Source organism: Vicugna pacos, chromosome 6 (genome assembly GCF_048564905.1).
Source record: "Vicugna pacos chromosome 6, VicPac4, whole genome shotgun sequence".
In the NCBI taxonomy this organism is placed as follows: Eukaryota; Metazoa; Chordata; class Mammalia; order Artiodactyla; family Camelidae; genus Vicugna; species Vicugna pacos.
Window position 1 is genome coordinate 93,955,768 of NC_132992.1, and position 26,029 is coordinate 93,981,796.

General features: G+C 47.4%; 1 protein-coding gene across 4 annotated transcripts; it reads left to right on the forward strand.

Moving 5' to 3' along the window:
* The first annotated feature begins 1 nt into the window (after position 1).
* COA8 (cytochrome c oxidase assembly factor 8) lies at positions 2-25,504 on the forward strand. 4 transcript variants are annotated; one of them, XM_072963825.1, is made up of 6 exons: positions 94-314; positions 13,006-13,203; positions 14,004-14,067; positions 22,086-22,176; positions 22,538-22,652; positions 25,118-25,421. In XM_072963825.1, exons 1-5 carry the CDS (start codon positions 192-194, stop codon positions 22,617-22,619), a joined length of 558 nt encoding a protein of 185 aa, XP_072819926.1. In that variant the 5' UTR covers positions 94-191; the 3' UTR covers positions 22,620-22,652; positions 25,118-25,421. The 4 variants fall into 4 exon arrangements, with proteins under 4 accessions (XP_072819928.1, XP_072819926.1, XP_006216935.1 ...); XM_006216873.4 differs by lacking the exon at positions 22,538-22,652 and having other exon boundaries at positions 98-314; XM_072963826.1 differs by lacking the exons at positions 94-314; positions 22,538-22,652 and adding an exon at positions 11,304-11,467.
* Positions 25,505-26,029: the final 525 nt, after the last annotated feature.

Below are 26,029 nucleotides of genomic sequence, written 5' to 3' on the forward strand. Positions count from 1 at the left end.
AATGGCAGGAGCCCGGGAGCCGCCGCCAGACGCCCCCACGCCGTCCGGCCGCCTCCGCAGCCTGTCACACGCGGGGAAAGCGCACGGTCGGCCGTGTCGTCCCCTCCCACTGGCTTCGCGACCTTGCCGTAAGGCAGCCCCTCGCGCCGTCGCGACTCTGCCGTGCGCCGCGGGAGCGGGCGGGGGACACCATGGCGGCTTTACGGCCCGGGAGGAAGACCCTTCTCCCTGTTCTCTGCCGCACCTTCACAGGCCGCGGCTGTCAGCTCGCCCCCGAGCGCGGCACCGAGCGCAGGGATGTGGCGCCCAGCCGGGTAAGCGGGGTTCCCGGAGAGGTTGGGCTGGGAGGGGTGGCCGCAAGGGGCGGCAGACCCGGGCGCGTCCCTCAGGGACACCTGTGGGCCCCGCTCCCCTGTGTCGCCCGCTGGCGGCGTTGGCTGAGCTCCCCGGGAGCAGCGTCCCCGAGCCGGCCGGGGCCTGGCACGGAGCAGCGTACGCGGCCTGGGGGGCCCGGCGGATGGAGAGTGGGGAGGCCCCGGCTCGAGGGGTGCGCAGACCTCCTGGCCCCGGAGCCCCCAAGTTTCCTTGGTCGGATGGAACTGACGGTGCCGCCGCCACTCCCGGGTCTGTTGACAGAACTTCTGTGAAGTATAGCAGAGTCAGCTAGCAAGTTTATACGTACCTGTTTCTCGTCTAGTATGGTTAGTTTTTATTTTTAAAGAGCTCCTTGTGTGCACAGCTCACGTGTGTGTTTTGGCTTCGTTGAAATTATTAGTGCTTTTCTTCAAGTGGTGGCAAATTTTATCATCGTGTTTTGTAGGTCTTCACGTTGAATAGTTTTTCTGGTTTGGAAACTGCGTGCCTATATACATGTCACTGACCAAAGATACGCAGAGATTACTGTCTGCAGCAGCAACAAGTGGCAAGCAGTTTTTAAAAACTGCACTGCTTTGGAGAAGGACGATGATTTGTTTTAGGGAGTCCTGGACCTTGATTCCAGCTATCACATGAAAATGTCGACTAACGGTGTGGAATGGGCTGCAGATGAAATAAAGGTACAAGTACTAACACTTCATTTGCCAACAGGCTAAAGAGGCAGGCTAGGACGCATACTTTAAACGATAATTAAAGAAGGGTACTAAGAAGTGTCTATTAAGAATTCCGAGAGGGTGGGGAATAGCTCAGGGGTAGAACACATGCTTATCGTGCAGGAGGTCCTGAGTTCAATCCCCAGTACCTACATTAAAAAAGAAAGAAAGAAAGAAAGAAAGAAAAGTATTGGGAAAAAAAGACAACACTTGGTATTTAAAACAGAAAATCCAAAATATGCTCGCCTGTAAATTTTCGTTTATTTTGGTCTGTTGCTATTAGCATGCTTTTATAAACGCAGCTTTGAAATTCTGTCTAGTTTACAGTTTAAATAGGGAGTAACCTGTCACCATACCCCAAGCCTCTGACTCAGTTCCCTGATACAGTGGCCACAGTCCTGACTTCTGTTCCTAGAACATAGAAACCCACTCAGCATCTCAGACTTTGGGTAGAAGGATACTCAACAGGTATCTGAAAATGTTCTGGGAGGGCAAACTTAACATCAACCAACAACTGCCCCAGGGGGAGGACTTACCCCAACTTATTTTGTGAACAGCACCCAGACGAGGCCTTTTGTATTGACATACCGCCTTTTATTAAAGGAAGTCTTACCTTGGGTCTGATCCTCAGGATGAGACTTCTCAGTCTTTTGCCAGTCCAAGTGTCAAGGAAGCTGGTGCTGCATGCCTTTGGACCGCCTGAGGTCCATGAGGGCGATGATTGTGATGACACTGAAAGTGGAGCAGCTGACTCATGAGTCAGACCCTGCCCAATCCTAGCCTTATGACTTGTGCTCTTTTTGTTTTTGTTTTTGTTTTTGTTTTCTTTTTAGGATGTGTTTCCCATTAGGCTAGATATTGGATGGAACATTAAAGAATCATTCTCACCTCAAGGCAGTTTGTGTTTCCTCTGTGTTTGTCCCCATCAGTTCTCCAGGTAATTAAATTCCTGCAGCACAGAGAGATTGTTGTCTTTCAGACTTTGATTGTAAGTATTAGGTCTTCTTAAAAGTAACAGGTTGTAAGCCTTTGGTTTTCTTTATCTAAAGAGAGCTATTTTATTCCTGTATTTCTAGTTTACCCTCATATTTTCCATTACTTCCTTGTTTTCCACTTGCGTTAAGGAGGCCGGCTTTAGGGCCTGCAGTTTATTTCCCCCTCTAATCTCTGGGTACCAGTTTTAAAACTTTTCGGTGGGGGGTAATTAGGTTTATTTATTTATTTTGATGGCGGTCCTGGGGACTGAATCCAGGACCTCGTTCACGCTAAGCACGCGCTCTACCACTGAGCTCTACCCTCTCGCATGGATACTAGTTTTTAATAGAGAAACAGTGTAGACCTTAGAGTTAAGCATCACTTTTCCTTCCAAACGCAACTTAAACTCAGCTGTCAAATCAGGTGTTCTCTAGCTACTTCATACCTGCTTATTCTACCTGTGTCTTTATATCATTGGTTTATACCATCTGCATATTTGGAATCATCTGGAAGACTAAAAAATACTGGGGCCCACCCCCAGAGATCCTGATGGAGTTGGTCCAGATGCAGTCTGGACATCAGGACATTTACTTATTTTCTTGGTTTGTCTAGTTGTTTTTTCTCCCCCCAGCTTTCTTGAGATATGACATCAGGACCCTTAAGGGCAGGTCTAATAAGCTCACAAGTTAGGGACACAGTTACAGTACATGCATGAATATTTGTAGCCGTGACTTTCATTGACATTTACAGTCATAGTTAACATTTATCAAGCACTTGCATGCACTGTTCTGAGAGCTTTATACATTTCAATTTATTTAAGCCTCAAAATTCTGTCAACTAGGCACTTTTTCATCCCATTTTTACAGATGAGGAAACTTAAACACAGTAAGATTGAATAATTTCTTCAAGATCCTAAGGCTTACACATGAGGAATATACATGATATAGTTCCTTTATCCAAAGGATGATGAACTGAAAATTTTCTTCTAGTAATTTTTGTATTAAAAAAAAGAAAGAAACAGGCCCTCAGCATGGAGAGGTAATATTTACAAATAACACATAATGGAACTACTGGTGTCATATTTTGCTTATGTTTTCATTAAGGAGCATGACCTCCAAAATCCCCAAGTTTAGGTTTGGAATAAACCTCATAGGAAGAAGTTGAAACTCAAGATAAATGAGAAACTGGTGAGAGATCTAGTCATAGGATTTTAAGGTTAATGTGGATATATCTAGTATTTAAAAGGTTTTCAATAATTAGTAGGAAAACAAATTAAAGCAGAGGTGGGAGGATTTTAAAAACCGTATCTTTTAACTGTATTATAAAGATGAGGAAATTGAGGCCCAGGGAGGAAAAGTGACCTGCCTGGTATCACAGAACAGAGTCAGGACTAAAATCAGGGTTTTCACTCTCAGTCCAGTGTTCCAACATTACCAAGTGCTTTTTCTTCATCTACTTAAATGATTATCTGATTTCCCTCTGTTCTGTTAATATGGAGAATTACACTGATTTATTGATTTTTTGTTGTTATTATTTATGGGAAATTTAAAACATGTACAAAGATAGAAGAGTATAAAGAATTACGATGTATCCAGTACCCTGCTTCCACAGTTACCCACTCATGGCTGTCTGTTTCATCCTTAGCCCCATCCAGCCCCCCTTCCCAGATAATGTGGTGACATCTCTTAAGTATCTCAGTGTGTATCTTTAAAAGATATGGATATACGGAAATATATATAATGTATAGACATAATGCCATTGTCACACCTATAAAGTATAACAATTCTTAATTCCAGCAAATTTCCGATGTAAATGTCTTCCACTGTCGTACAAATGTCAGAAAGGCTTTCTTTCACAGTCTGCGTCTGTCAGGACCCACGTAAGGTCTGCACGTGGTGGTTGGCTGATGGGCTTCCAGTTTTCTTAGGTTTTACCTCTGTCCCTTCCTTTACTTACAGCAGTTTTTCTGTGGGCGCTGAGGGCGTGTGTGCTTGGGTTTCCCTCAGCCTGATTCTGTTGATTCCATTCCCGTGGTGCAGTTTAACATGTTCCTTCTAGAGCCTTGACTACATTCAGATTTGACTTTTTTGTTTTTGAGAAGGCTTCTTCATTGGTGATTGCTTTTCTGATGTTAAACTCACCTTACCCTCCTAGTATAAACCCAGCTTGGTCCTGACACACTGGTCCTCTTATGCTCTGCTGGATTTGGTGTGCCGATTGATTTGTCTGCATCCGTCTAGGACGGGAGGCTGGGGCCTCCAGCCCTCCAGCAGGGAAAGGCTCTCAGTTACCACTCCAGAAGAGTCAGGGCTCTAGACCAGGAAGCGCCGAGAACAGCAGCTCCTGCAGCATTGTCTTCCTGTCCTTGTTGCCCGTGGTTTCCCAGCGGTGGGCAGTGAAGCCTGCCCTCAGAGAGGACCTTTGTGCTACGTACCCAACTTCTGGGAGAGGGGCTGGGGAGCAAGATCTCCCACTCCCAATCCCCACTTCTCTTCCTAGGAGAGGCCCCAGGGTGGGCGCGTGTCGGGGGAGCTCAGGAGCCTGCCCTAAAGGGAGGGGGAGGGAGGGAGAGCCGGGCTGGGCCTGCAGAGGACAGGCCCGGGCTCGGACTGCCCAGCCTGGCAGTTCACAGTTAAAGAGAAAGAGCTGGAAGGTTCACCCCCACCTCCCCCCCCCCCCCAGTAATGGTAACTCTGTCTGACAAGTAGGAACAGGCACAGTCCTCAGCGGAACTGTTAGGCCTGTGTGCTTTCCCCACCGCATCCCGGCCACGGCGAGCCCAGGAGACTGTGCGTTCTGTGCTTTTGCTGTGAGAACCATAAATTATGGTGCTTATTCAAACCTCAGAGGGATTTGTTCTTTTACAGAAGAACTTCCTCCCCCAAGCCCCTTCTCCTCCCTTTTAAATAGCAGTTGTTGGGGGAACAAAGACAGAATATATGCTTATAGGGGAGAGCAGAGAAACTACCTCTGCCATAATTGAAGATAAAGTCTCTCGAATTATAGTGGGAAACGGAGGGGACTCCGAGAGTTGGGTCGCAAAGTTCACGTGTCAACTATAAAGCAGTTTATAAGTAATAACTCAGAGATAAATATGGAAAAGTAAGTGGACAGCCCTGGCTCCTCTTTGAGCTTGCTTCGTTATGTGTGTTACGACTTCCTCAGCATTTCCTGAGAGAAGAGGTAGGGTGCTGTTCTGGAAGGTGGTGAAACAGGAGAACACGTGCAGCTAGGGTGAAGGCTGCCGCCCTGTCCCCTTGCTGCTGGCAGGGCTGACCCCCAGGCAGCTCTGCAGCCCCCTCAGCCTGCTTGGAGCGGGGGAAGGAGCCCTGTCTTGCAGCGAGTGTTCACAGCAGTGGGCCCAGGCTGGCTCTGTTTCTGTCTCCACTCACTGGGTCCCTTTGTGTGAATCTCCTTCAGTTTCTAAGAATATCTAAACATCGCAGATGCACAGGCTTTGGGGGAGAAGTCCAAAAATACTTGCAGAAAAGTAAGGTTTTTTTTAAAGGGAAACATGGTTATCGTACATTGTTCTTAGAATGGTGGGTAAAACGTTAAAGATCTTTGTGCGACAGTCCTGCCTGTGCTTTCTAAAAAGGATTCTTAAGTCAGTCTGTATCAGGTCAATATGTTTCAGTCCTGATGCTGAGAAGCGTGGTCTCAGGGCTTAGGTAGCAGGCCAGGATGTCTCCCGACCAGCAGGGCCCTGCCACTTTCACACACGAGGGATGAACTCAGTCCCTTCCGGGGGACTTGCTGGCCTTTCATCTGAGATGTTTCCACTTTGGCTGAGCCTCTTAAGGCTCAACCCTGCTTCCCAGTGACCCCGCGAGGGACACTCTTTGGAAGTACGAGTCAAAAGTAAAAATGATCAAAGATCTGCAAGAAGAAATGAATGCAGAAGAATTAGCCATGCTGAACTGGTTGGTCAGGTGCAGTACGCTGGTGTGGGGTGTGAACTGTGTCATCTATAACCTGCAGCAGCAGCGGCCACGAAGAGGTGACAGCTGTGTCTCGACTTCTCCCCCCTCCCTTTGGTGCCCCTCTGGCAACCGGTCAGCCTGGCTCCCCAAGTCCCCTGCAGCTCTGACCCGTCCACCTGCACCAGTGCCTCCCCGTTCTTCCACCATGTGCACGTCACACTCCAGAACACGCAGAGCCTTTGAAAGTCTCCTGGAAGACCTAGAAACTCAACAGCAAGCAGTTATGTAAAGAACACTTGGCAGCGATGGCTTCTGCCTCGCTCAGAACTTCTCGACATTCTTATGTTATTATCAGTAATTGCAGTATCCCAGTTAAACTTTGTTAGGTGTCTCTCCACCAAGTCATTCCTGTAAGTCAGAGTTTCTGAAGATGAAGTGGATTTCTTTGCATAGACATAGAGGAGGTGAACCGGAAAGATTTTTAAGAACTACGAAGAATATTCCTCTAACAAGTGCTTGTCACCACCTGCTCCCATGGGCCTGCAGTCTGCTGGGGGCTCAGGACACCCTGGAGACACCACTGAGGAGAGGGATTCAGAGCAAGGAAGCCAAGGAAGTGGAGGAAGCCGTGTTACCTCCTGAGGAAGGGCGGAGGCCGGGCAGAGGCTGGCTGTCCCCAGTCATTAGAGGAAGTTGTGTGGGTGGAGAAGGAAGGAGAGGTGGGGCGGCTGGTCTGCGAGACCACAGTGAGGATTTTAGACTATCCTGAGGGTAATGAGTAGTCACTGGTGGTTTTTAAGGGGAGGAGGATCGCCATGAGAGTGACTGTTTTGGGGAGATTGCTTTGGCTGCAGGCTGGAGGAGTGGGAGTGGGGGCATCCTGGAGGTGGCTGGAGCTGCTTACACCAGCTGATTACAGAGCTGGAGCCCTCAGCTCCCGCTCCAGACCTGGGAACAGCTACCTGTAAAGGGCCAGGGGTGGGGGTGCCAGGCTTCAGTGTTGCTTGGGCCTGGAATTCCTTGGACTTATTCCCTCGGCCAGGGAAGAAGGCTTCTCAAAAGACAGTGTTTGACTCCCTTGGTCATCAGCTGTAGGCTCTAGCAACTTCTGCAGCTGCGAGAAAGTCACCTGAGTAAAAATATTTGCATCAGTCATGAAATAAACTAACATAAAGTGGGTAGAAGATCTTAATTCTAGCAGCTTCATCCTCCAGAAGTCTGAAGATGATGTTAAAAAAAAAGTATCAGAAGCAGCAGAGCTTGCTAATGTTTATTGCATGGAAATGAGGCTAATTGGACAGAATTCTTATGGCAAAAACTGCAGAGAATTTTAGAAATGTTTTCTTTAAGAAAAAATTTCCTTACTGTTTTTCTAATACACACACACTTATATTTGTTTGCTCCTACAAGACATTAACTATAGGAAACATAATTAAACTTTTTAAAATTATGTTGATGATTTTGGATATTCTGTTAAGTTTCAACTATGTCCTCATAAATATCTTTAGGAAAATTAAAATACTTTCAGGCACTTTAAATAATGGGATAAGGTTTAGCTTTCTAGAGTGCTGAAGGACAGAACCAGCCACCCTAAAATAGTCCTCTTTGGCAGAAAGATTGTTTTGAGCTAAAGGCACTGGAAGAGCAGCAGGTGCAAAGAGGGTGCTCTGGCCTGCTCTTTTCTTCCTAAAGCAGAAGGTAAAACTCCTGTGTGAAAGCTGCCTTCCCTAAATCGGGAGGAAAGAAGCATTCTCACCACCAGAGACTGAAAGAAGTCTGTGAAAACAGATTGTTTAAAGTAACACTTAACGGTTAGTCTCACCGTACATTTTAGTCACTTTTCCACAATGGCAACTTTTTGTTCAGCCTAGTATATGGGCACTTGGGGGTCTTCATTTTCCTATGGGGATTCCCATATGTATGTGAAAAATCTATGTTTTTCTTTTGTTAATCTGTCTTATGTTAATTTAACTCTTAGGCTCATTTGGGGATTCTAAGAGGGTAGAGGGGAAGTTTTGCCTCCTTTACTAAAAATTAAATTATAATTATCTCTGCTTTTGAGGTTATTTGCATCTGTTACCCTGTATGGTAGAGAGCGCATACAATGGTATTTCTGTGCATCTCTTTCCAACTCCTTGTTCAGTAACATCATTTTGCTGGCTTGAAATTGTCCGTGGTGTAAGTAATTGCACCATGCAAATGGGCAAATGCTCCCAGTCAGGGTTTGATTTATTGGTTTGTTAATTGTCTCGACTTAGGAAAGTGAAGGAGAAATGTTGGTGCAGGTGACCCTGGAACAACATGAGTTTGAACTCCACGGGTCCGCTTATGCTCAGAGTTTTTCTATAGAACCACACACCCCCAGGTTGGTTGAATCTGCAGGTGTGGGACCTGGGATCTGGAGGGCTGGCTGTAGAGTTGCACATGGGTTTTCAAGTACATGGAGGCTCCTCACCCCTGATCACCACATTGTTCAAGGGTCAGCTGTCACATGGAGTAAATTAAGAGGGATAGCTTGTCTGTTGACATCACATTGTGAACAGACCAAAACTGAGGGAATAATCTTCTAGTCTCCAAAACTGCTGTCCATGTTTATCAGAGAAATCGCTGTGTGTTGGCAATGGGTGAGTCTGATGTGGGTCTTGTTCACCCTACTTAGTCTGAAATCGCCTTTGTGTCCCAAGTACACCTACTAGTTAGTCACCTGCAGCCAGGTTTTGGCTATTTGCACCAAACTTAGCAAAAATCAGCGAAAGAGCTGCAGCAAGGTGCCACTTGATCCCCACTAGGGTGGCCATGAGTTAGACAACGGACAGCAACAAGTGTTGGCGAGGATGTGGAGAAGCTGGTTACGTTGCTGGGGACAATGTGAAATAGTGCAGACACTTTGGAAACGCCTATATTTACACCCAAGAGAGCTGAAGACAGATGTCTACACAAAAATCAATACACGAATGTTCATGACAGCGTTGCTGAAAATAGCCCCAAAGTGGAAATAACCCGAATGTTCTCAGCTGATAAACAGGTAAATAAAAAGTGTTTATATCCGTCCTGTGGACTGTCATCCAGCCATAAAAAGAAACGGGCTGACGCATGCTGCAACTGGTTGAACCTTGAAATCACGTTAAGTGAAAGAAGTGAGTCCCAGAAAGCACGTACTTGTGTGATCCCATTTACGTGAAACGTACGGAACAAGCAGACCCACAGAGCCCCAGGCAGAGTTGTGGCTCCCAGGCCCTTGGGCACCGGGTTTCTTTTTGGAGGGATGGAACGTTCTGAAATTAATGGTGATGGTTGCACAGCTCTACTTTAAAAGGGTTAATTTTGTAGTATGTGAATTATCTCTCACTAAAGCTATTGTTAAAAGTTAACGAAAGCTTTGTGAGACTCGCTCAGCTGCGTGGGATTCACAAGGAGTGTCATGTATTTTATCATTACTTGTAAAGTGTGTGCTGCTCATCAGCCATATTAAACATTTTCCAGCAGCTACTGCCCAGAGGGCAGCTCTGTCTGGCTCCTCACCACCGTCCCCTGCCTTCTCCTCATTCTTCTGTCCCTGAAGCCCCTACTCTCCCCCCATGCCACCACCACCAGCCGCTGAGGATGACTTCTGTCCTCTCCACCCTCTCAGAGTGTAGGTTCCCTACGTCCGCTCCCGAGTAGGCCTGCAGGACCCTTCCTTGTGTCCCCGGGGCCTCCTCCAGCCTAAGCTCCATCAGTGCTCTGTAAATTTGGGTGAATTTTAGGGAGCACTCCACTTAGTGACAATTGTCACCAGAATTTTAATTTTATACAGCTTCTTTTCAGTGATTGAACGTTTTCTATCCATTTTTCCCCCATTCAACTGCTGTATTTTACTTAATCTGTCAAGGATCCTTAAATTTTTGAATTTATTTTAAAAGATAGTTTTCTAAAAATATCTCTAAAGTCTGTAGGAATCATATATACTTTTCAACATTTCCTGCTCATTCGCTTATTCTAGACTCAAAATAATTTTCTAAATAGTAAGCATTCTGATGCTGAGCTAAACATGACAGATTTGTAATAAAATACGTGCCAGTGTTGTCCTGAAGGGAGAGCTGTAATGTGTTACAACTCAGAAGCTATCTAAAGATTTGTCTGTTTCATTGTGTGCAAATTTTACCTTAAAAAAAAAAACTAAACAATATTGAGTTTAGGGAAAGTGTACTGATTTCTGCAAAAAAAAAAAGGTAAAAAAAGGAAGCTGTGTTCTCAGGTGTGGGTTCAAGCTTTTTGCGTGAGTGGGTGTCCCTGCATATTTTGTAACCTAATGACCTGCTGAACTCAGGAGTGACCAGAGCTGACGCAGCATCCCAAAGTGTTCTCTGTGGGCTCTGAGCTCTGTAACCCGCCCCCAACCAGACCCACTGCTACCCTTGTCCTGTTTACATTCTTTCAGTTTTTAGGCTGCTTGGGAATTTAGAAGACTTAGGAGGCTCCTAGCATCCAAGACAAGGAGTGCCGCCGGGCAGGTCTGCAATTAGCACTCTCCTTCAGTTAACGCCAAGTTCTTAGGCTGCTCGGTGTGCGTTGGTGGTGATTAGTGGTGGCTATCAAAGTGAAAACGCACAAGCTGTGTTTCCTCAAGAGTGACTTGGTTTCCCCTATCAGTCTACACTTGGTTCTTTACCCTAGTTTTTAAGGGTTTAGTCCAGGGACCTATGAGAGGGTCAGACCCACACTGGGGACAGGAAGGCTCAGGCTACAGGCAGAACGGAGCTTCTCCTTGGTCCCTCCTTTGCTCTGTGATGCTCCCACCACGTGAGCCATTGCAAAATGCACAGCTGTACTGGGTTAGCTGCATTAATTTGTGAAATTATTAGCTATTCTACATTTTTCAAATTGTCAGTAAGCAGCCAAGTCTAAGATAAGAACTGTCTTATCTTAAATTTTGCAAACTTGCATCTCTGTTTTTAGTTCCTTGGAAGTGGCAGCTTATAATGGTGGTAGTGAAGTACTGAAATACCCTGAATGAAGTGCCCTCTAAATGCAAAAGAACTGTTCAATGTGGTAATTTTTTGTCTTTATAATTTTAGTTGACTTTATTGAGTTGTAATTTATATATACTAAAATTAGTGCACCCATTTTGAGTGTACATTTGATGAGTTTTGACAAATGTGTAAATCCTTGCAGTCACCACTCCAATAAGACGTGTAACATCACTCCACCCCTCACTCCGGGCAACCACTGATCTGATTACTTTTAAAAAATATTTCATTTATTCATTATTGTATTAATTTAATTATTTTATTTTTGGGGGGAGGGAGGTAATTAGGTTTATTTACTTTTCTTACAGGAGGCGCTGGGAATTGAGTCCAGGACCTCACGCGTGTTCAGCTCGTGCTCCACCACTCGAGCCATGCGCTCCGCCTTGATCTGATTACTTTTTCTAGAGTGTCACACATGTGGAATCGTGTCCTCTTTGGTGCCGGGCTCTTCCACTCCGTGTGTCATTTTGAGGTCCTCTGCGTTGCACCTGTCGGTGGCCCACTCCTGTTGCTGAGTGGTTTTCTGGTTGTTCACGGAGGGAGGGCGGGTGGGGGTACTCTTGCTCTGGATGTGGGAGGCGGGTTCAGTAGAGCTTGCTTTTTCATAAGTAAGATACAAGAAATTTCCAGATTGAATGTTATTTCCCCTCATGAACTGTGGTTACATTGGTCTTCTGACAAACAAATGGAGAGCTAATCTTTGATTACTTAGCTGATCTTTTTAGTTTAGTGTCAGATTTATTGAAGTCCAATCCGCAGCCAGGAAAATTCACTCCTGACAAACATGTACACCACAATTCAGGACACAGAACACGTTTACTGCCCTGGAGAATCCCTTTATGGTCAGCCCCTTCCTCCACGCGCACCTGGCTTCCCCGGATGCTTTGTGACCAGAACCATCCAGAGTGTGGCCTCACGGTGATGGGATATTCACCGCGTTGCCTGTGGTCCCTCTGGTGGAGGAGTGCCCACCACATGTCCTCACCATGCAGCAGGGGGAGGGCTCTTGGGCTGTTTCCAGATTTGCGCAGCTATAAAAAAAGCCACTTTAAACAGTCACATCCAGGGTTTTGTGTGAAAATACATATCCATGTGTCTTGGATTAATAACCTGGGGAGGGAGGGGTGGCTGGGTTTATGTTGAGTGTGTGTTTAATTTTTCATGGTGGACTGCCAACCTTTTTTCCAAAGTGTTTGTGCTGTTTTGCATTCCCACAAGCAACGTTTAAGAGCTCGATTGTTTTACATCCTTGACAGCACTAGTTTTGGCAGATTTTTTTGTGGGTTTTTTTAGCCGTATTAATAAGCATGTGGTAGTATCTCATCATGGTTTTGATTTGCATTTCCCTAATGACTAATGAGGTTGGGCATTTTTTATGCGCTTATTTGCCGTCTGTATAACTTCTTCAGAGAAACTTTTATTTAGATATTTTGCCTGTTTTATAATTGGGGTGTTTGTTTTCTTATTATGGAGCTTAGAGAAATCTTTATATGTTCTGGAAACAAGTCCTTTTTACAGCTTTACATATATTTTCTCCCAGTCTGTGGTTGGCTTTTTCATTTTCTTTGTAGTGTCTTTAGGGAAGCAGAAGATTTTAACTTTGGTGAAGTCCAGTTCATCTGTTTCTTGTGTTGTGGATTGTGCTTTTGGTGTTGTATCTGAGAAATCTTTGCCTAATGTGAGGTTGTAAAATTTTTATTGTGTTTTAGAGGTTTTATAGTTTTACATTTTAGGCCTTTGATTCTCTTTGAGTTAAGTTTTGTCTGTGGTGCAAAGTGCAGGTTGACATTGTTTTTCTGCCGTAGGATGTTGACTTAGTCCAGCACCGCTGCTGAACGAGTTTGATATAGTGTTAATGATATTCATTACAGTTCTTTTAATTTTGATATTCCCTGGCACATAATCTTCAAAAGAGGAAGCTAACGTGGGTCTTTAATAAACCTCGAGTGTTCATCTTATGATACTGGGGTTTTTCTTAGTCGTATATTAATCCCATGTATTTTGTTAAAGATCTCAAGATTCTGCCCTCCGAGAAAATCTTGCCATGATTGGATAGGACCCCCAGATAAATATTCAAACCTTCGACCTGTTCACTTTTACATCCCTGAAAATGAATCACCATTAGAACAAAAGCTGAGAGAATTAAGACAAGAAACACAAGAATGGAACCAACAGTTCTGGGCAAACCAGAATTTGACTTTTCATAAGGTAAGTCTAGGTTTCATGTTAGAATGGGAAATGATACAGTTGGCCACTTGGGGGCGCTACATCCTTAGTATATGCTTTGCCTTACAGTTTGATAGCGTCTGTCTCTCTCCCCTGTGTACATGTACGTGTATATGTTCATATGTATGTAATTTTAGAATCAACATGTAACTGTACAGAAGAAATATTGGTCGTTAGTAGAATCACAGATCTGGAGACCTTCAGGGAAATGCAGGATGTAGCAGAGCCAGAACTACAACTGTGTCTTTCACATGTGCGTGTCTTGTGTGCTTCTGGGATATGCTGTTATTCTTCTGAGAATTCAGAATTCTTAAGAGCCTACTCATCGATAAAGTATATGAGAAAGAAGCATAAATATTCTAATCCAGAAGAAAGACTGTGAGGCAATATGTGTTTATCCATTTCTGCGGGCTAAGTCAAACGGAGTGTGTTTATCTTATTCTGTGGATTTATAAACATACAGTACCTCCCAAAGTTCATTAAGCATCTCATTTTCAAATCCTATTTCAAGCATGAAACTTCTAACCAAGTTCAGATGGTTTCAAACAGGCTGTGAGATGGGCCACTTCTTGGGAAATCCACATCCAGACCCCTCCAGGAGAGATGGAGGGACAGAGAAAGAGGTGGAGAGGGAGGAGTTAAGTTTACTCATTTATTTGCTTTTTTTTAGAGGAGGTACTGAGGATCGAACCCGGGACCTCGTGCATGCTAAGCATGTGCTCTACCTCTTTGAGCACAACCTCCCCACCTAGAAAGGGATTCTGATAGCTGTTTTCTTTCAGGAAAAAGAAGAGTTTATTCACTCAAGACTAAAAGCTAAAGGCCCGGGACTGAGAGCTGAATCAGGTCAGTTCATTTGTTCTTTGTCTGCCAACACTGTTTTTGTTTGAGCAGCTACATGAGAAGATAAAAAGAAAAGATGTTGAGTGAAGTAGACCAAGTTCAGGGGCAAGTCCTGGCCCCCTGGGGCAGGTGCCCTGAGGGTGTCTTCAGCGAGGTGGACGTCTGTCCCCCTCCTGCTCCTCCTCTCTCTCTGGGTGAGGTCAGCCTCCTCATTATTTTTGGTCTTCATGGATGACTCTTTCCGACCTTTGGACCTACATCCTGAGGTCCTATGGCTTTTGCAACCTCTGTCTCTCCCACCCTGGCTCCTCCTCCTGGATTCCTGATGGCAGTTCATGGTCCCACCACTCAAGAGCTGGAAACTGGGAGTCATCCTGGGAGCCTCCCCCCACTCCCCCTTTATCTCTTAGACATTTCTCAGCACTCCCTCTACTCCCTGTCCTTTAAATCTGGCTTTAATTCAGGCCCTTGTTAATTCTCTGCCTACTACAGTAACTTCCTAATTGGTTCCCTCGCCCCCAGTCTCTAAATCAGGGGTCAACAAACTTTCTGTGAAGGGCTAGGTAGAAGATAATTTGGTCTTTCTGAACCATGTTAGGTCTCTGCTTCGGTGACTCAACTCTGCTGTTGTCCTGTGAAAGGAGCCATAGAAAATATATGAATTAATGGGCATGAATGTGTCTCGATAAAACTTTATTTACAAAAACAGGTGGTAGGCCAGTTTTGGCCTACCGGCTGTAGTTTATCAGCTCCTGCCTTAAATCCATTCTTTGTGGTGTGGGCAGATGTTCTACCCAAAATCCTGATGTGACATTGGCCACTGGCTTAGGTTTTTAGATTTCCTTTGACTGCAGAGTGGCAGCCATGCTCCTCCATCTAGACCGAGGGCTGCCGGCCCCTGCCCATCTCACCTGTCACGTCTGGTTCCCGTGCTTTGTGCTTGATGTGCCTTCACTCCGTTCCCCCTGCCTACCATGCCGTCCTTCCTTTCTGGATGGAAAGTCTAGTGCACTTGAATCATTTTTTCTTAGGGTTGGTGTTAGACCTTGGTGACACATCGTACTGTTTGCTAAACAGGTGTCTGCTGATGAAACATTCTGATGAACAGTCGGAGGCCACTGACTCCAAAAGCCAGATCTTTGTTGGGCTAAGGTGTCACCTGTCTCCCTGCCGACTTGGTCTGGCCTGGGTGCGTTTGGAGTGCAAGGCTGGGGAAGACGCAGTAGCCCCTTGCTGTCCGCGGTGCGGGCCGCATCCAGGGTCTGGGAGGGCAGGAGCGAGCAGGAAAGGGTGCTGTGTCCTAGCAGGTTGTTTGGGTTTTTGCTGGGCAATACATTTTTACATTTTTGTTTCATTTTTATGGTGACAAATAATTTTAAAGTTTATTTCCTTTTTTTTTTTTCAAATACAAAGCTAAGCCGCAAACAGGTACAACCAAGGCATTCTATCTCACATTTACACACTCGCATCAGACCCTTCTCCAGCTCACTGAGCCCTGGCCAGGCCGGTGCTGGGTGGCGGGAAGGCTTTCTTAGGCAGCACTGTCACGAGGCTGGGCTCTTGTGTCTACACACAGCTCTGGGCTGGGCTGTGCTGGGGCCGTGCCAAGTCCTTGCCTAAACATTCTGTTTTATTCCCTGCAATGACCTAGTGAAGTAAGTGCTGTTACTTTTACCATTTTACAGATGAGGAGCCTGAGGGCAGGGTATTTGACCAAAATTGCACAGCGAGTGCGTGGAGCAGCCTGGGTCCTGACCTGGGGAGTCGGGTTCCAGGGGCCTGCCCGACCTCCCCTTGCACAGCGGCCCTCAGCTCGCCCTGCGCTGTCCTGGCCACCCTGGTCGGCGAGGCTTTGGGCTGTGTGGGCCACAGACATGGCAGTCAGTGTGTCATCAGGTTGTTTTGAGTCTTATTATTTTAATAACATTGAGATTCCTTTTGAAAGACAGGCCTTTATTAGATTTCAGAAAATGGAAAGAATGGATTGAGGAAAGGACACGTGAAGGGAGGTGCCTGCTCTGCCAGCTGTTCAAACGCTCACTGCCGCAGTGGGAGGAGTGGGCGGTAGAGGGCGCGCCACCCCCGGGGGCCCGAGTGTGCGGTTTGGCAGCTGAGTACAGGGGCCCACAGAGCCCAGGGAAGAGGAGTTTTGTTTACTGAATGATGTTGAAGAAACTAATTACTTTTGGCTTGAAAGGATAAACTTAGACTCACGTATTCCAATGGATCAAAAAGTTAATTATTAAAAATAAATTTTTTGTGGATTAAAAAGTTAAATACATCGTTCCTGGTTGTAGACAGTCTAACAAAATAAAAGTGACCCTCCATTATCTGGAGGGGTGACGATTCCCTGCTTGAAAGTAAAGATGGGAAGATTTAAGAGTATGAAAACTGGCCGCGTCGGGATGGGTTAAGACTCCCCGTGATGTATCCTTCTGGAAAGGAGCGTTTGCTGAGGGGACACGGATGTGGCTCAGGGCCAGGACCAGGACCAGGGCAGAGCTGGGCTCAGGCACGGCCTGTGCTTGGACGCTGGCACCAGAGGGACCTGGGACGTCCTCCCTCCTCCCATTTAATCCCCTCTCTACCCCACTGCTTCAGCCTTGTCTTACTGTAGACCGGCTTCCTCCACCTCCCACTTTATACCTCCCAAGTTCATGGAAGTAGCCAGCCTGAGGCTTTTCCCAGGCCAGGGCCAGCCAGCAGGGAGTTGAGTGCCCCAAGACTGGCAGAGGCTGAGGGGCGGGGGTTGTGTTGAAGGAGCGAGGGTTCCCCATGGAGACGAGATGCAGGAAGCGCTCAGACTGCCCAGCAAACCGGAGGGCCAGGCAGACAAAGGAGTCAGCGTCCAGAAAACCAGTCAGACGTGAACAGCAGACTAGGGGGCATTTGTGGCACAGTGGAAGAGGCAGTGTGGACTTTATGAAAAGCCTTAACAAGTCTGTAGGCATAATAAGACACATACAGATGCATAATGTGACTATAAGAAAAAAATTTGCTCGAACTATAGATTCAGTAGTGCACTTTAAAACCGCACCTAAGCATCATTTTATGCTTACTGAGCCAAGGTGAGGATGTTCTCAGTGACTGGACTCGGCAGTGCGGGAGTCACATTGACAGGGCACTGCTCGTCGGTCGCTGGTGGCGTAGAAGATGCCCAGCTCCCTTCCCGAAGGGCTGAGTTGCATGAAGTACACGTATGCCAAGAAGCAGGGAAGTATGACCACGGAGCGTCCTAGAGGAGAACGGGAGAAGGCTCACTCTGTGTCCCATGCAGCATCGCCCTTCTTTGCCTCAGAATGGGAAGAGTCTGAGTATTCAGTCACTTCACATTGGACAAGGCTGCACGGCCCGCCTGCTCGCTGGAGGTTCCCTGGAAGCTTCTGCAGCAGTGCAGGGAGCTGCCGACTTCAAGTGCAGAGGGCAGGGCCCATGACTTCAACCCTGCCCGTCCCGGATGAGGTCTCAGGTGCCGTGGGAGGACTCCTGCGTCTGGCTCCCTCGCTGCTGAGGTGTTCGTGCGGGCGGGGTGGGGCGGGCGCCGTGGGTGGGTCGACGCTGGCTGGTGGTGGGTTTTCAGCGAGCGTGCAGTGAGCTGGGTCGTTTTAGCTCTTTCTTTACTTAGTTTTGCTCAGATTCATTGCTGCAGGGCTAACAGGTGTGCAACCTGAATTCCTCAGCAGACGTTTACGGTGCTTCTGCTTTATGCTGAGCGTCAGCCTGGGACCGTTTGAGTGACACACCAGCTGACAGTGGCCCTGGCCTGTCCTCGGGACCCTGGCGCCCCTGCTGTTCTGCCAGTGGGGTATCAAGTGCACTCTTGGGGCCAGGCCCTGTTCACCCCCCACCCCTGCCGCACAGGCTACAACTCAGTTCACCTCAGAGTAGCCTGTGAGGGGTGCCATGGTGACCACAGCCTCCGGATGAGAGCCACTGTTCAGCCGTACAGCCGGGGAGGGACAGAACGCCTTCCCCGTGGAGCCGCCCTAACCACCACTGCCGGGCGGACCTGTCCCCCCTCTTCAGCTCCTCCTCTGTGCGGAAGGCCAGGGAGAGAAGGGCCGGGAGGCTGGCTGGAGGGAACAAACTGGCGGAAACCCGCTCCTGGCTCAGAAAACACTGGTGCTCGGGGGCCAGCGTGCTCGCTCGCTGCCCGAAGCCGGGGTCTCCGATCTGTGGCCCCTCATGGCGTGCCAGCCCTGCCTGCCCCCCACCACTCAGCGTTTAGCCACATCTGTGCCTCTCCTCTGCCTATGCCCCTCCCCTGTCTCTGCCCTGTGGGATCGTATTCATCCTTCAAGACCCAGCCTGACTGTCACCTCCCCTGGAAGCCCTCAGGCAGCTGGTTGTTCCCCCCTCACCCCACTTCTCAGCCATCTGTTCATTGATTAAGGTACTTCTGAGTACCTGCCATATCCCGGGCTAGTCCCTGGGACTAGTGTGGATGAGACAGAACCATGGTCTTGCCTTTGCAGAGCTGACCTCCCCGCATGACCAGCAGACAAACAGCTCAGTCAGTACACTCTGCACTCCTGGGTGTGTTGACCACTGGCAGAGAAAAGCAGGGAAGTGAGGAGGTGCAGGAGTTTAAACGGAGGCCTCAGGGAAGGCCTCTCTTAAGGGGAGGCAGCTGGAGGGAGGTCCGGGAGAGAATCTTCTAGATGGAGGTTTTGAGGAGTGGCAGGAGGCTGGGTCAGAGGAGCCAGGACACTTGGAATAAACGGCCATTTGCTCAGGCATTGGGAGTCCAGGCGACATATAGGCCCACGGCCAGGCTGGGGGGGGGTGGCGCCAGTCTTTGTATGAGGGATACCTGCTTGTGCCCTGCAGTCTGAGCATCTGCCTCCCTGCTGTGTGAGTCTTGGGTTGGCCGCTTTCCCTCCCATATCTGTGAAAACATGCCCTGGGGTACCCCTCCCAGCTCTCCCTCTGTCTCCACAAATCCCAGATGGGGCTGAAGCATCGGCATCGGCTGTGTGGCCAGGAAGCATGGCGTCTGCTTGGAGACAACACCTGTTGGGGGCGAGTGGGTTAAACCCTGGGAGGAACCAGAGGGGGGCATCTCTATGTGGGGCTGCTCTGAAGTACAGGAGCCTGGGTGTCGTGCCTGTTCGGGGCTTAGAGCTTCCAAGCCAGAGTGCCCCCTCCCATGTGGTCTCATTCCTTCTCCCCTGAGCCATTGCTGGGTGTCCAGAGACTGGCCCCTGGGCTGCTGTGCGGTCCTGCCCACCCCCGACACTGGCAGGCTGTGGTTCCTGTCCTATGTGGCCTTTCAAGTCGTGTGAGTGTGGGGCGGGGGGAGCCCTGAGAGTGGGCGCTGCAGTTGGCATCTCCTGCCACAGGGGTGACTGGGTCTGTCCCTGTGTCATCAGTCCCCACCAGCACCTGGTGTGTCACCTGGTTCAGCGTGTGCTCACTGACTCGGAGGTGGAACGGTTAGGCTGCTGTCCATCCCAGGATGCAACCAAGTTCGGCAACATCTGACACCCCTACACCGGTAGCTCAGGGTCCTTCCTTAGGAGCTCAGGAAGCGTTGGTCTCTAAGTGAGGAAACCTCCCACACACTGATAGGTCCACGCCTATGGATGTGTCAGTTGTGAGGAAAATTAGTTACTCTATAACCATTAGGGTCTAGTGGTAAAGAAGGTGTTTCCCCCCTCAAGTCTTTTTTCCTTTACTGAGATACAATTCACACACCATAAAGTTCACACTTTTAAAGTGTACAGTTCTGTGGTTTTGGTGTTCACAAAATTGTACAACCATCACCACTAATTCCAGAACATTTTCATCATCACCCCAAAAAGAAACTCCATATCCACTGGCAGGCAGTCGCAGTTCCTCCTCCCACATGCCCCTGACAGCCACGTATCTACTTTGTTTCTGTGGATTTGCTTGTTCTGGACATTCTCAGATAAATGGCATCGTATACAGGCATACCTCGTTTCACTGAGCTCTGCTTTGTTGTGCTTTGAAGAGACTGTGTTTTTTATAAATTGAATGTTTGTGGTAGGCCTGCATAGAGTGTATCCATTGGTGCAATTTTTCCAACAGTAGTGTTTTGTATAAGGAATGTATTTTTTTTAGACATGCTGTTGCAAACTTAATAGACTACAGTACAGTGTAAACATAACTTTTATATGCACTAGGAAACCAGAAAAACTGTGTGACTCGCTTTACTGCAGTATTTCCTTCATTGTGGTGATCTGGAGCGGAACCCACAACATCTCCAAGGTCTGCCTGTAATGCACAGTCTTCTTTCACTAAAGAGTGTGTTCAAGGTCCATCCAGTTCGGAAGCATGTGTCGGTACTTCGAAGATTCCTTTTTGTGGCTGAATAATATTCCATTATATGGATATACCTCATTTTGTTTATCCGTCAGTTGACGGACAAACATTTGGCTTGTTTTTATTTTTTGACTATTATGAATAATGCTGCTATGAACAGTCATATATATACCTATTGTCGAATTGTGGGGTCAACTGATAACTCTGTGCTTAACTTTTTGAGGAACTGCCGAGCTGTTTTCCAAAGTCGTTTTTCATTCCCACCAGTAAGTGTATGGGGGTCCCAGAATCTCCACATCCTCATCAGCACTTGTGATTGTCAGGGTTTTGATTGTAGTCATCCTTGTGGGTGTAAAGTGGTATCTCACTCTTTTTGAGTTGAATTTCCTTAAGGACTAATGATGTTGAATATCTTTTCATGTTCTACTTGGCCATTTCTATGTCTCCTTTAGAGAGATGTCTATTCAGATCCTTTGCCCATTTTAAGATTGGATTATTTCTCTCTTTATTGTTGACTAACTGTAAGAGTACTTTACATGCTCTGGGTTTTAGAACCTGTATTAGAAGGATGATTTGCAAATATTTTATCGCATTCCATAAGCTATCTTTTCACTTTCTCAGTAGTGCTCTTTGAAGCAGAGAAGTTCTACATCTTGATGAGGTCCAGTTTATCTATTTTCTCTGTTTGCCTGTGCTTTAGGTGTCATGTTTAACTAAAATGCATTGCTTAATTCAAGGTGATAAAGATTTGCACGTTTTCCTCTGAGAATTTTATAGTTTTAGCTCTTACATTTAGACCTTTGAGCCATTTTGATGTTATTTTACTTGTGGTGGTGAGATAGGGATTGATCCTTTTTAAAAAAAAATTATTATTTTTTTTTAAGGCACGCTCTGGGGATGGAGCCCAGGAAATTGTGCATGTTAAGCATGTGCTCTGCCACTGACCTGTACCTTCTCCCCCGCCCTTTTTTTTTTTTTGCATGTAGATATCCAGTTGTCCTAGGCGTTGTTTGTCGAGAAGACTGTCCATCCCCGTTGCATTGTCTTGGCACCCTTGTGGAAAATCACTTCCCACAAATGTCGGGGTTTACTTCTGGAATCTAAGTGCTGTTGTGCTGATATGTATGTCCGTCCTTCTGCCAGTACCACACTGTCTTGATAACTGTCGCTTTATAGTACGTTTTGAATATGACAAGTGTAAGTCCTCCACCAGTGTTCTTCCTTTTCAAGATTGTTTTGGCCACTGGGTTTCCTTACATTTTCATATGAATTTTAGGATCCACTTACCAATTTCTGCAAAGAAAGAAAGAAAGCCAGCCAGGCAGCCAGCCAGCCAGCCGGCCGAGGTTTGATAGGGTTTGTGCTGAACTTGTGGGTCGTTTTCGGGGGTGTGTCACCCTAACAGCGTTATGTCTTTGAAACCATAAATGTGGGAGGTCTTTCCATTTGCTCAGGTCTTTCACTTCTTTCGACTATGTTGCGTGGTGTTTCCATGTGTAAGTCTTACGCTTCCCTTCTTAAATTTATCCCTAAGTCTTTTATTCTTTTTGATGTTATTGTAAATGGAATTGTTTTCTTAATTTCATTTTCAGATTGTTTCTTGCAAATGTATAGAAATACAGTTGATACGTGAATATTGATCTTGTGTCCTGCAACCGTGCTGAACTCCTTTATTACCTTTAATAATTTCTTTAGAACCAATTAAGCAATTTTGATTAATTGAAATTAATTTTCAGGTCAAAAAGCAACACTGAATGCAGAAGAAATGGCTGACTTTTACAAAGAATTTTTAAGTAAAAATTTTCGGAAGCACATGTGTTATAACAGGTAGGTGTTTACTTTCTTCCTGAAAATTTGAATATCACATCCATTCTGGGCAGGATTATTTCCCTGCCTGAATTTAACAACATTCATGCTTATGTTAAAAGTAGAAGTTGCTATCAACTTAGTTTTTGCACTTTTAGCTCCAATTCTTTTTTTAATATCTTATTTTTTATTACTGTGTTACTTAATTATTTTATTTTAGCAGCAGGTGGCAGTTGGGTTTATTTATTTTTTGGTGGAGATGCTGGGGATTGAACCCACGACTTCATGCATGCTAAGCATGTGCTCTACCACTTGAGCTATACCCTCCCCACTGGTTTTGCCCTTTTAAACGATACTGTGTTTCAATCTATTTGCATGGCAGCCCCGTAGCAGTTTGCTTCCCTATTGCATGGACCAGAGATCCTAAACAGCACTTCCCACTAATGGAACATGGGCTCCTCTGAGAAGCACGGTCTGGGGTAGGAACAGCACAAGGGGTAAGAAAGCAAAGAGGCTCAGAGACCGGGTAGGGTGGTGTCACGTGAGAGCAGTGCAGGAGGCAACTCGAGGGGCTCCCGTGGGTCACAGACGAAGCCATTTCAGCCACACAAAACGACTGCTGTGGATTAAAAATGTATCACGTGTACAAACATCTTTGGGATCATGATGATACTGACAGGCTTGGAGTCACCTCGGGATGTGGCTGGGCAGCCAGCTTACTACCCTGAAAATCGATAAGTGAAGGAGACATTCCAAAGAATGCTCACCTCTCCTGCCTTCCCTGTGCCGACGGTATTTCAGGGTAGCTAAGTGGAGGGGCATTTTTCTTGTAGCAGACTGACAGCTGAGGCAGCAGGAGTGACGGAGCTAGAACATTACCACTTTCCTAGTGAAATAATCGACCCGGGCATGGTCACCCGCAGCCACGTGGGTGGGGAGGCTGAAGGGGACTTCATAACGGATGGACCAGGCTGACCACTCCTGACCCATGGGGTGCTGCCTGCGTGCCTCTGAGACTGGGGGGAAGTGCTGCTGTGAGGAGCTCCCACCCAAACAAGTGGACTGGGGTCTAGTGAGGCCCAAGCCTAAAGCCAGTGTACAGGAAAGAGGCCAAAGTGTGTCTGTGGGGTTGAGAAGGGGTTCACAGACCACGTGTAAATAATAACCTGAGTTGCAGTCCCAAATGTTGGAAATTCTACAAGGCAAATGATCCAGTTTCAACGAGTAACTAGGATTTAAAAAAAAGGAGGGGGAACTGGCAGAGAGTAAAAGAGACTTTATGCAGTGTGTAGACCTTGTTTGGATCCTGATTCAGACAAACCACCTGTAAAAAGACATTTATTTTTGACAATCGGAGGAGACTAAACAGTGACTGTTGACAAGTTATCATTCATTTTCTCACATGCAGTGATGGTGCTGTGGTTGTGTGTTTCTAAAAAAGGGTTGGACACTGCTTCACGGTGCATATGTCCAGGTGAAGTGAGCGGCATGGTGTTTGAGGTCTGCTTTAACACAGAGCGTGACAGTGTCGGGTGGGGCAGGAGGGGCAGGGTCAAGAGAGCGGGGCAGAGGTCGAGGCTGGAGGGGCTCGTGAGCGTGCACTCGGGTATAAAGGCTGGTTCCCCAACACCCGCAGTCTGTTGCTGATGAACTCTGAACTAGGTAAGTTATTCGGTCAGCCGGTGTTCAGTGCATTTCTCTGGACCTTTGGTTTCTGGTGTGGACGCAGCACGTTTGCACCTTGCAGAGCTGGGTGCGCTCTGTGGGGCACTCAGAGCAGAGACACATCCCGGCAGCGGTGGGTCCTGAACGCCCCTCTGCGGGAACAGGAAAAGCTTAGTTTGTCTTTCCCACTACGTTTTATCAAATCAAGCTGTCTGTGCAGTGGAATCTGGCTTTTCCTTAATAACTAAGGACTGCAGTCCTGACGGGATTCTGGTTTCTTTGCCTGGAAGCCTTTCTTGTTTGGGGCTTTGCTCTGCGTCTATAGCCTCACCTAAGTGAAATGAAACTTGTTCTCATGTGGAGGAGGGCTTTCTGTCTGGCCGCGCGAAGGCCCAGAAGACCAGCATTTTCACCCCTCGCTGTTGCTCCCGAAGCCCTCGGATAGTCCCCTTTCCTCCACACTGAGACCCAGCACGTCACGTGAGTCCAGTCTGGAGGAGCAGTTCCACGTTCCCTCGTTAGCTCGTGTGCCCAGAAAGCGCTGACACTTGCTGGCGTTGCAGCTTCCAAGGGCTTGGCGCCGAGCCTGGAACGTGTGCGTGCGGTTGTGGAAGCCTGCCCAGCTTTGCCCGTTCAGCGGTTGGCAGTGCGGTGCGTTTGCAAGTTTCGACATGTTCTGTCGAGCGGGCCAGGGAGCCTGTGTCTGTGTGTGCCCCACCCCAGTGTCTGTACGGGAAGCGCCGGAATGACCTCGTTAGAGACGCAAATTACCCAAGAGTTCAGATCATCTAGAAAAGAGGATGTGGAACTTTGTGATGTTGGCACTTGTGATAAGTCAGCTTCTCCAGATGGAGGACTTTTGTCATGTGCTGCTCATGCGAATAAAGTGCCGGAGCCAGGAAGGTCCCCCCGGGTCCCTCCAGAGCCTCCAGTCCTTTGACTCAGTGGTCACCCCCCATCACTCAACAGCTGTGTCTCTCCAAGGATGCTGCTTCCAAGGGCTCTTTTGGAGACATCTAGCAAAACCAGAGGAAGGCTGTAGTGGCCTCCAGGAATGGGGAAAGCAGGGTTGGGGTGCACTGGGCACATCCCTCCTGAGCCTTGTTCTCAGCCTGGTGAAGGTCCAGGAGGAAGGAAGGAAGGAGGGAGCCTTTTGTGGACAGTTTAGCTTTAATGAGGGCGGGAAAGGAAGAGTGAGGAAGGGGGATGAGTCAGGCTGGGCACCCACCCCTAGTGCCCGGGTGCTGGTCCTCAGGTCCTGGAGTGGGTCACATGTGCTTGTCCTGTTCCTCTGCAGGGACTGGTACAGGCGTAATTTTGCCATCACCTTCTTCATGGGAAAAGTGGCCCTGGACAGGATTCGGAAAAAGCTTAGACTGAAGCAAAAGAAGACCAGCAGTTAGGAGCCCACCTGGCATCCGAGTTTCCATGGGAAGCAGCCGCGTAGAGGAACTCATTTCACACAGGTTCCCGGGCAGGGCAGGCTGGGAGGGCGCGGGTCCTGCTGTGCCGTGCGTGGCCCATGTGGCTCCGTCCTGACCATGGGTGCCAGGCTGGCTGTCAGCCGCAGAAGTGATGGTAAATAAAACCCAAGCACAGTGTCCTGTTTTCTGTGGTTTTGAATTATACCAGTTTGAAAGAGAACAATATAAAAATATTAATAAAGTTTCACTGAAAAATTTGACTCCACTGATGGGACTGATTTGGACACTGGCTGCCGAGTGGCCTGTAAGCCTCCTGCAGTGTTATCACGCCCTCACGCGACCGATGGGCCCGGTTATCGGAGGCCTCGGGTCCAGGCCCTGCGGAAGCGCAGCCGTCCTGGGAGGCTTACGCATGCAGGCCCAGAGGCAAGTGCAGCGTGTGTCAGACCTCAGGATGTGGAGGTGCCTCGGAGAACTTTTCCCACTCACTCCAGTGAGGCCGAGCCTGTTTCCAAAGTTTTCCTGGACAGCTTGCTGTGGACCGTGTCCCTCTGTTTAACTTCTTGTGAGGTCAGCATTGTTTAAAATAGAATTACGTGGTTATAGAATGGTGAGGCTCACGATGAAGAGATCTTGCATCTGTATGAGATGACACATGTTCACTAAACTGTGCTAGTAATTTGACGATGTCTGTAAGTCAGATCATTATGCTGCACATCTTAAACTTACACAGGCTGCGTGTCAATTACATCCTAATGAACCTGAAGAAAAAATGAAAAAAAAAG

What these genes read in the sequence shown, in the direction of transcription:
- COA8 (XM_006216873.4), top strand. Translation starts at nt 192, where the DNA reads ATGGCGGCTTTACGGCCCGGGAGGAAGACCCTTCTCCCTGTTCTCTGC. An exon ending in GGGATGTGGCGCCCAGCCGG is followed by an intron (nt 315 to 13,005) that starts GTAAGCGGGGTT and finishes ATTTTGTTAAAG; the next exon opens with ATCTCAAGATTCTGCCCTCC. An exon ending in AAGCACATGTGTTATAACAG is followed by an intron (nt 22,177 to 25,117) that starts GTAGGTGTTTAC and finishes GTTCCTCTGCAG; the next exon opens with GGACTGGTACAGGCGTAATT.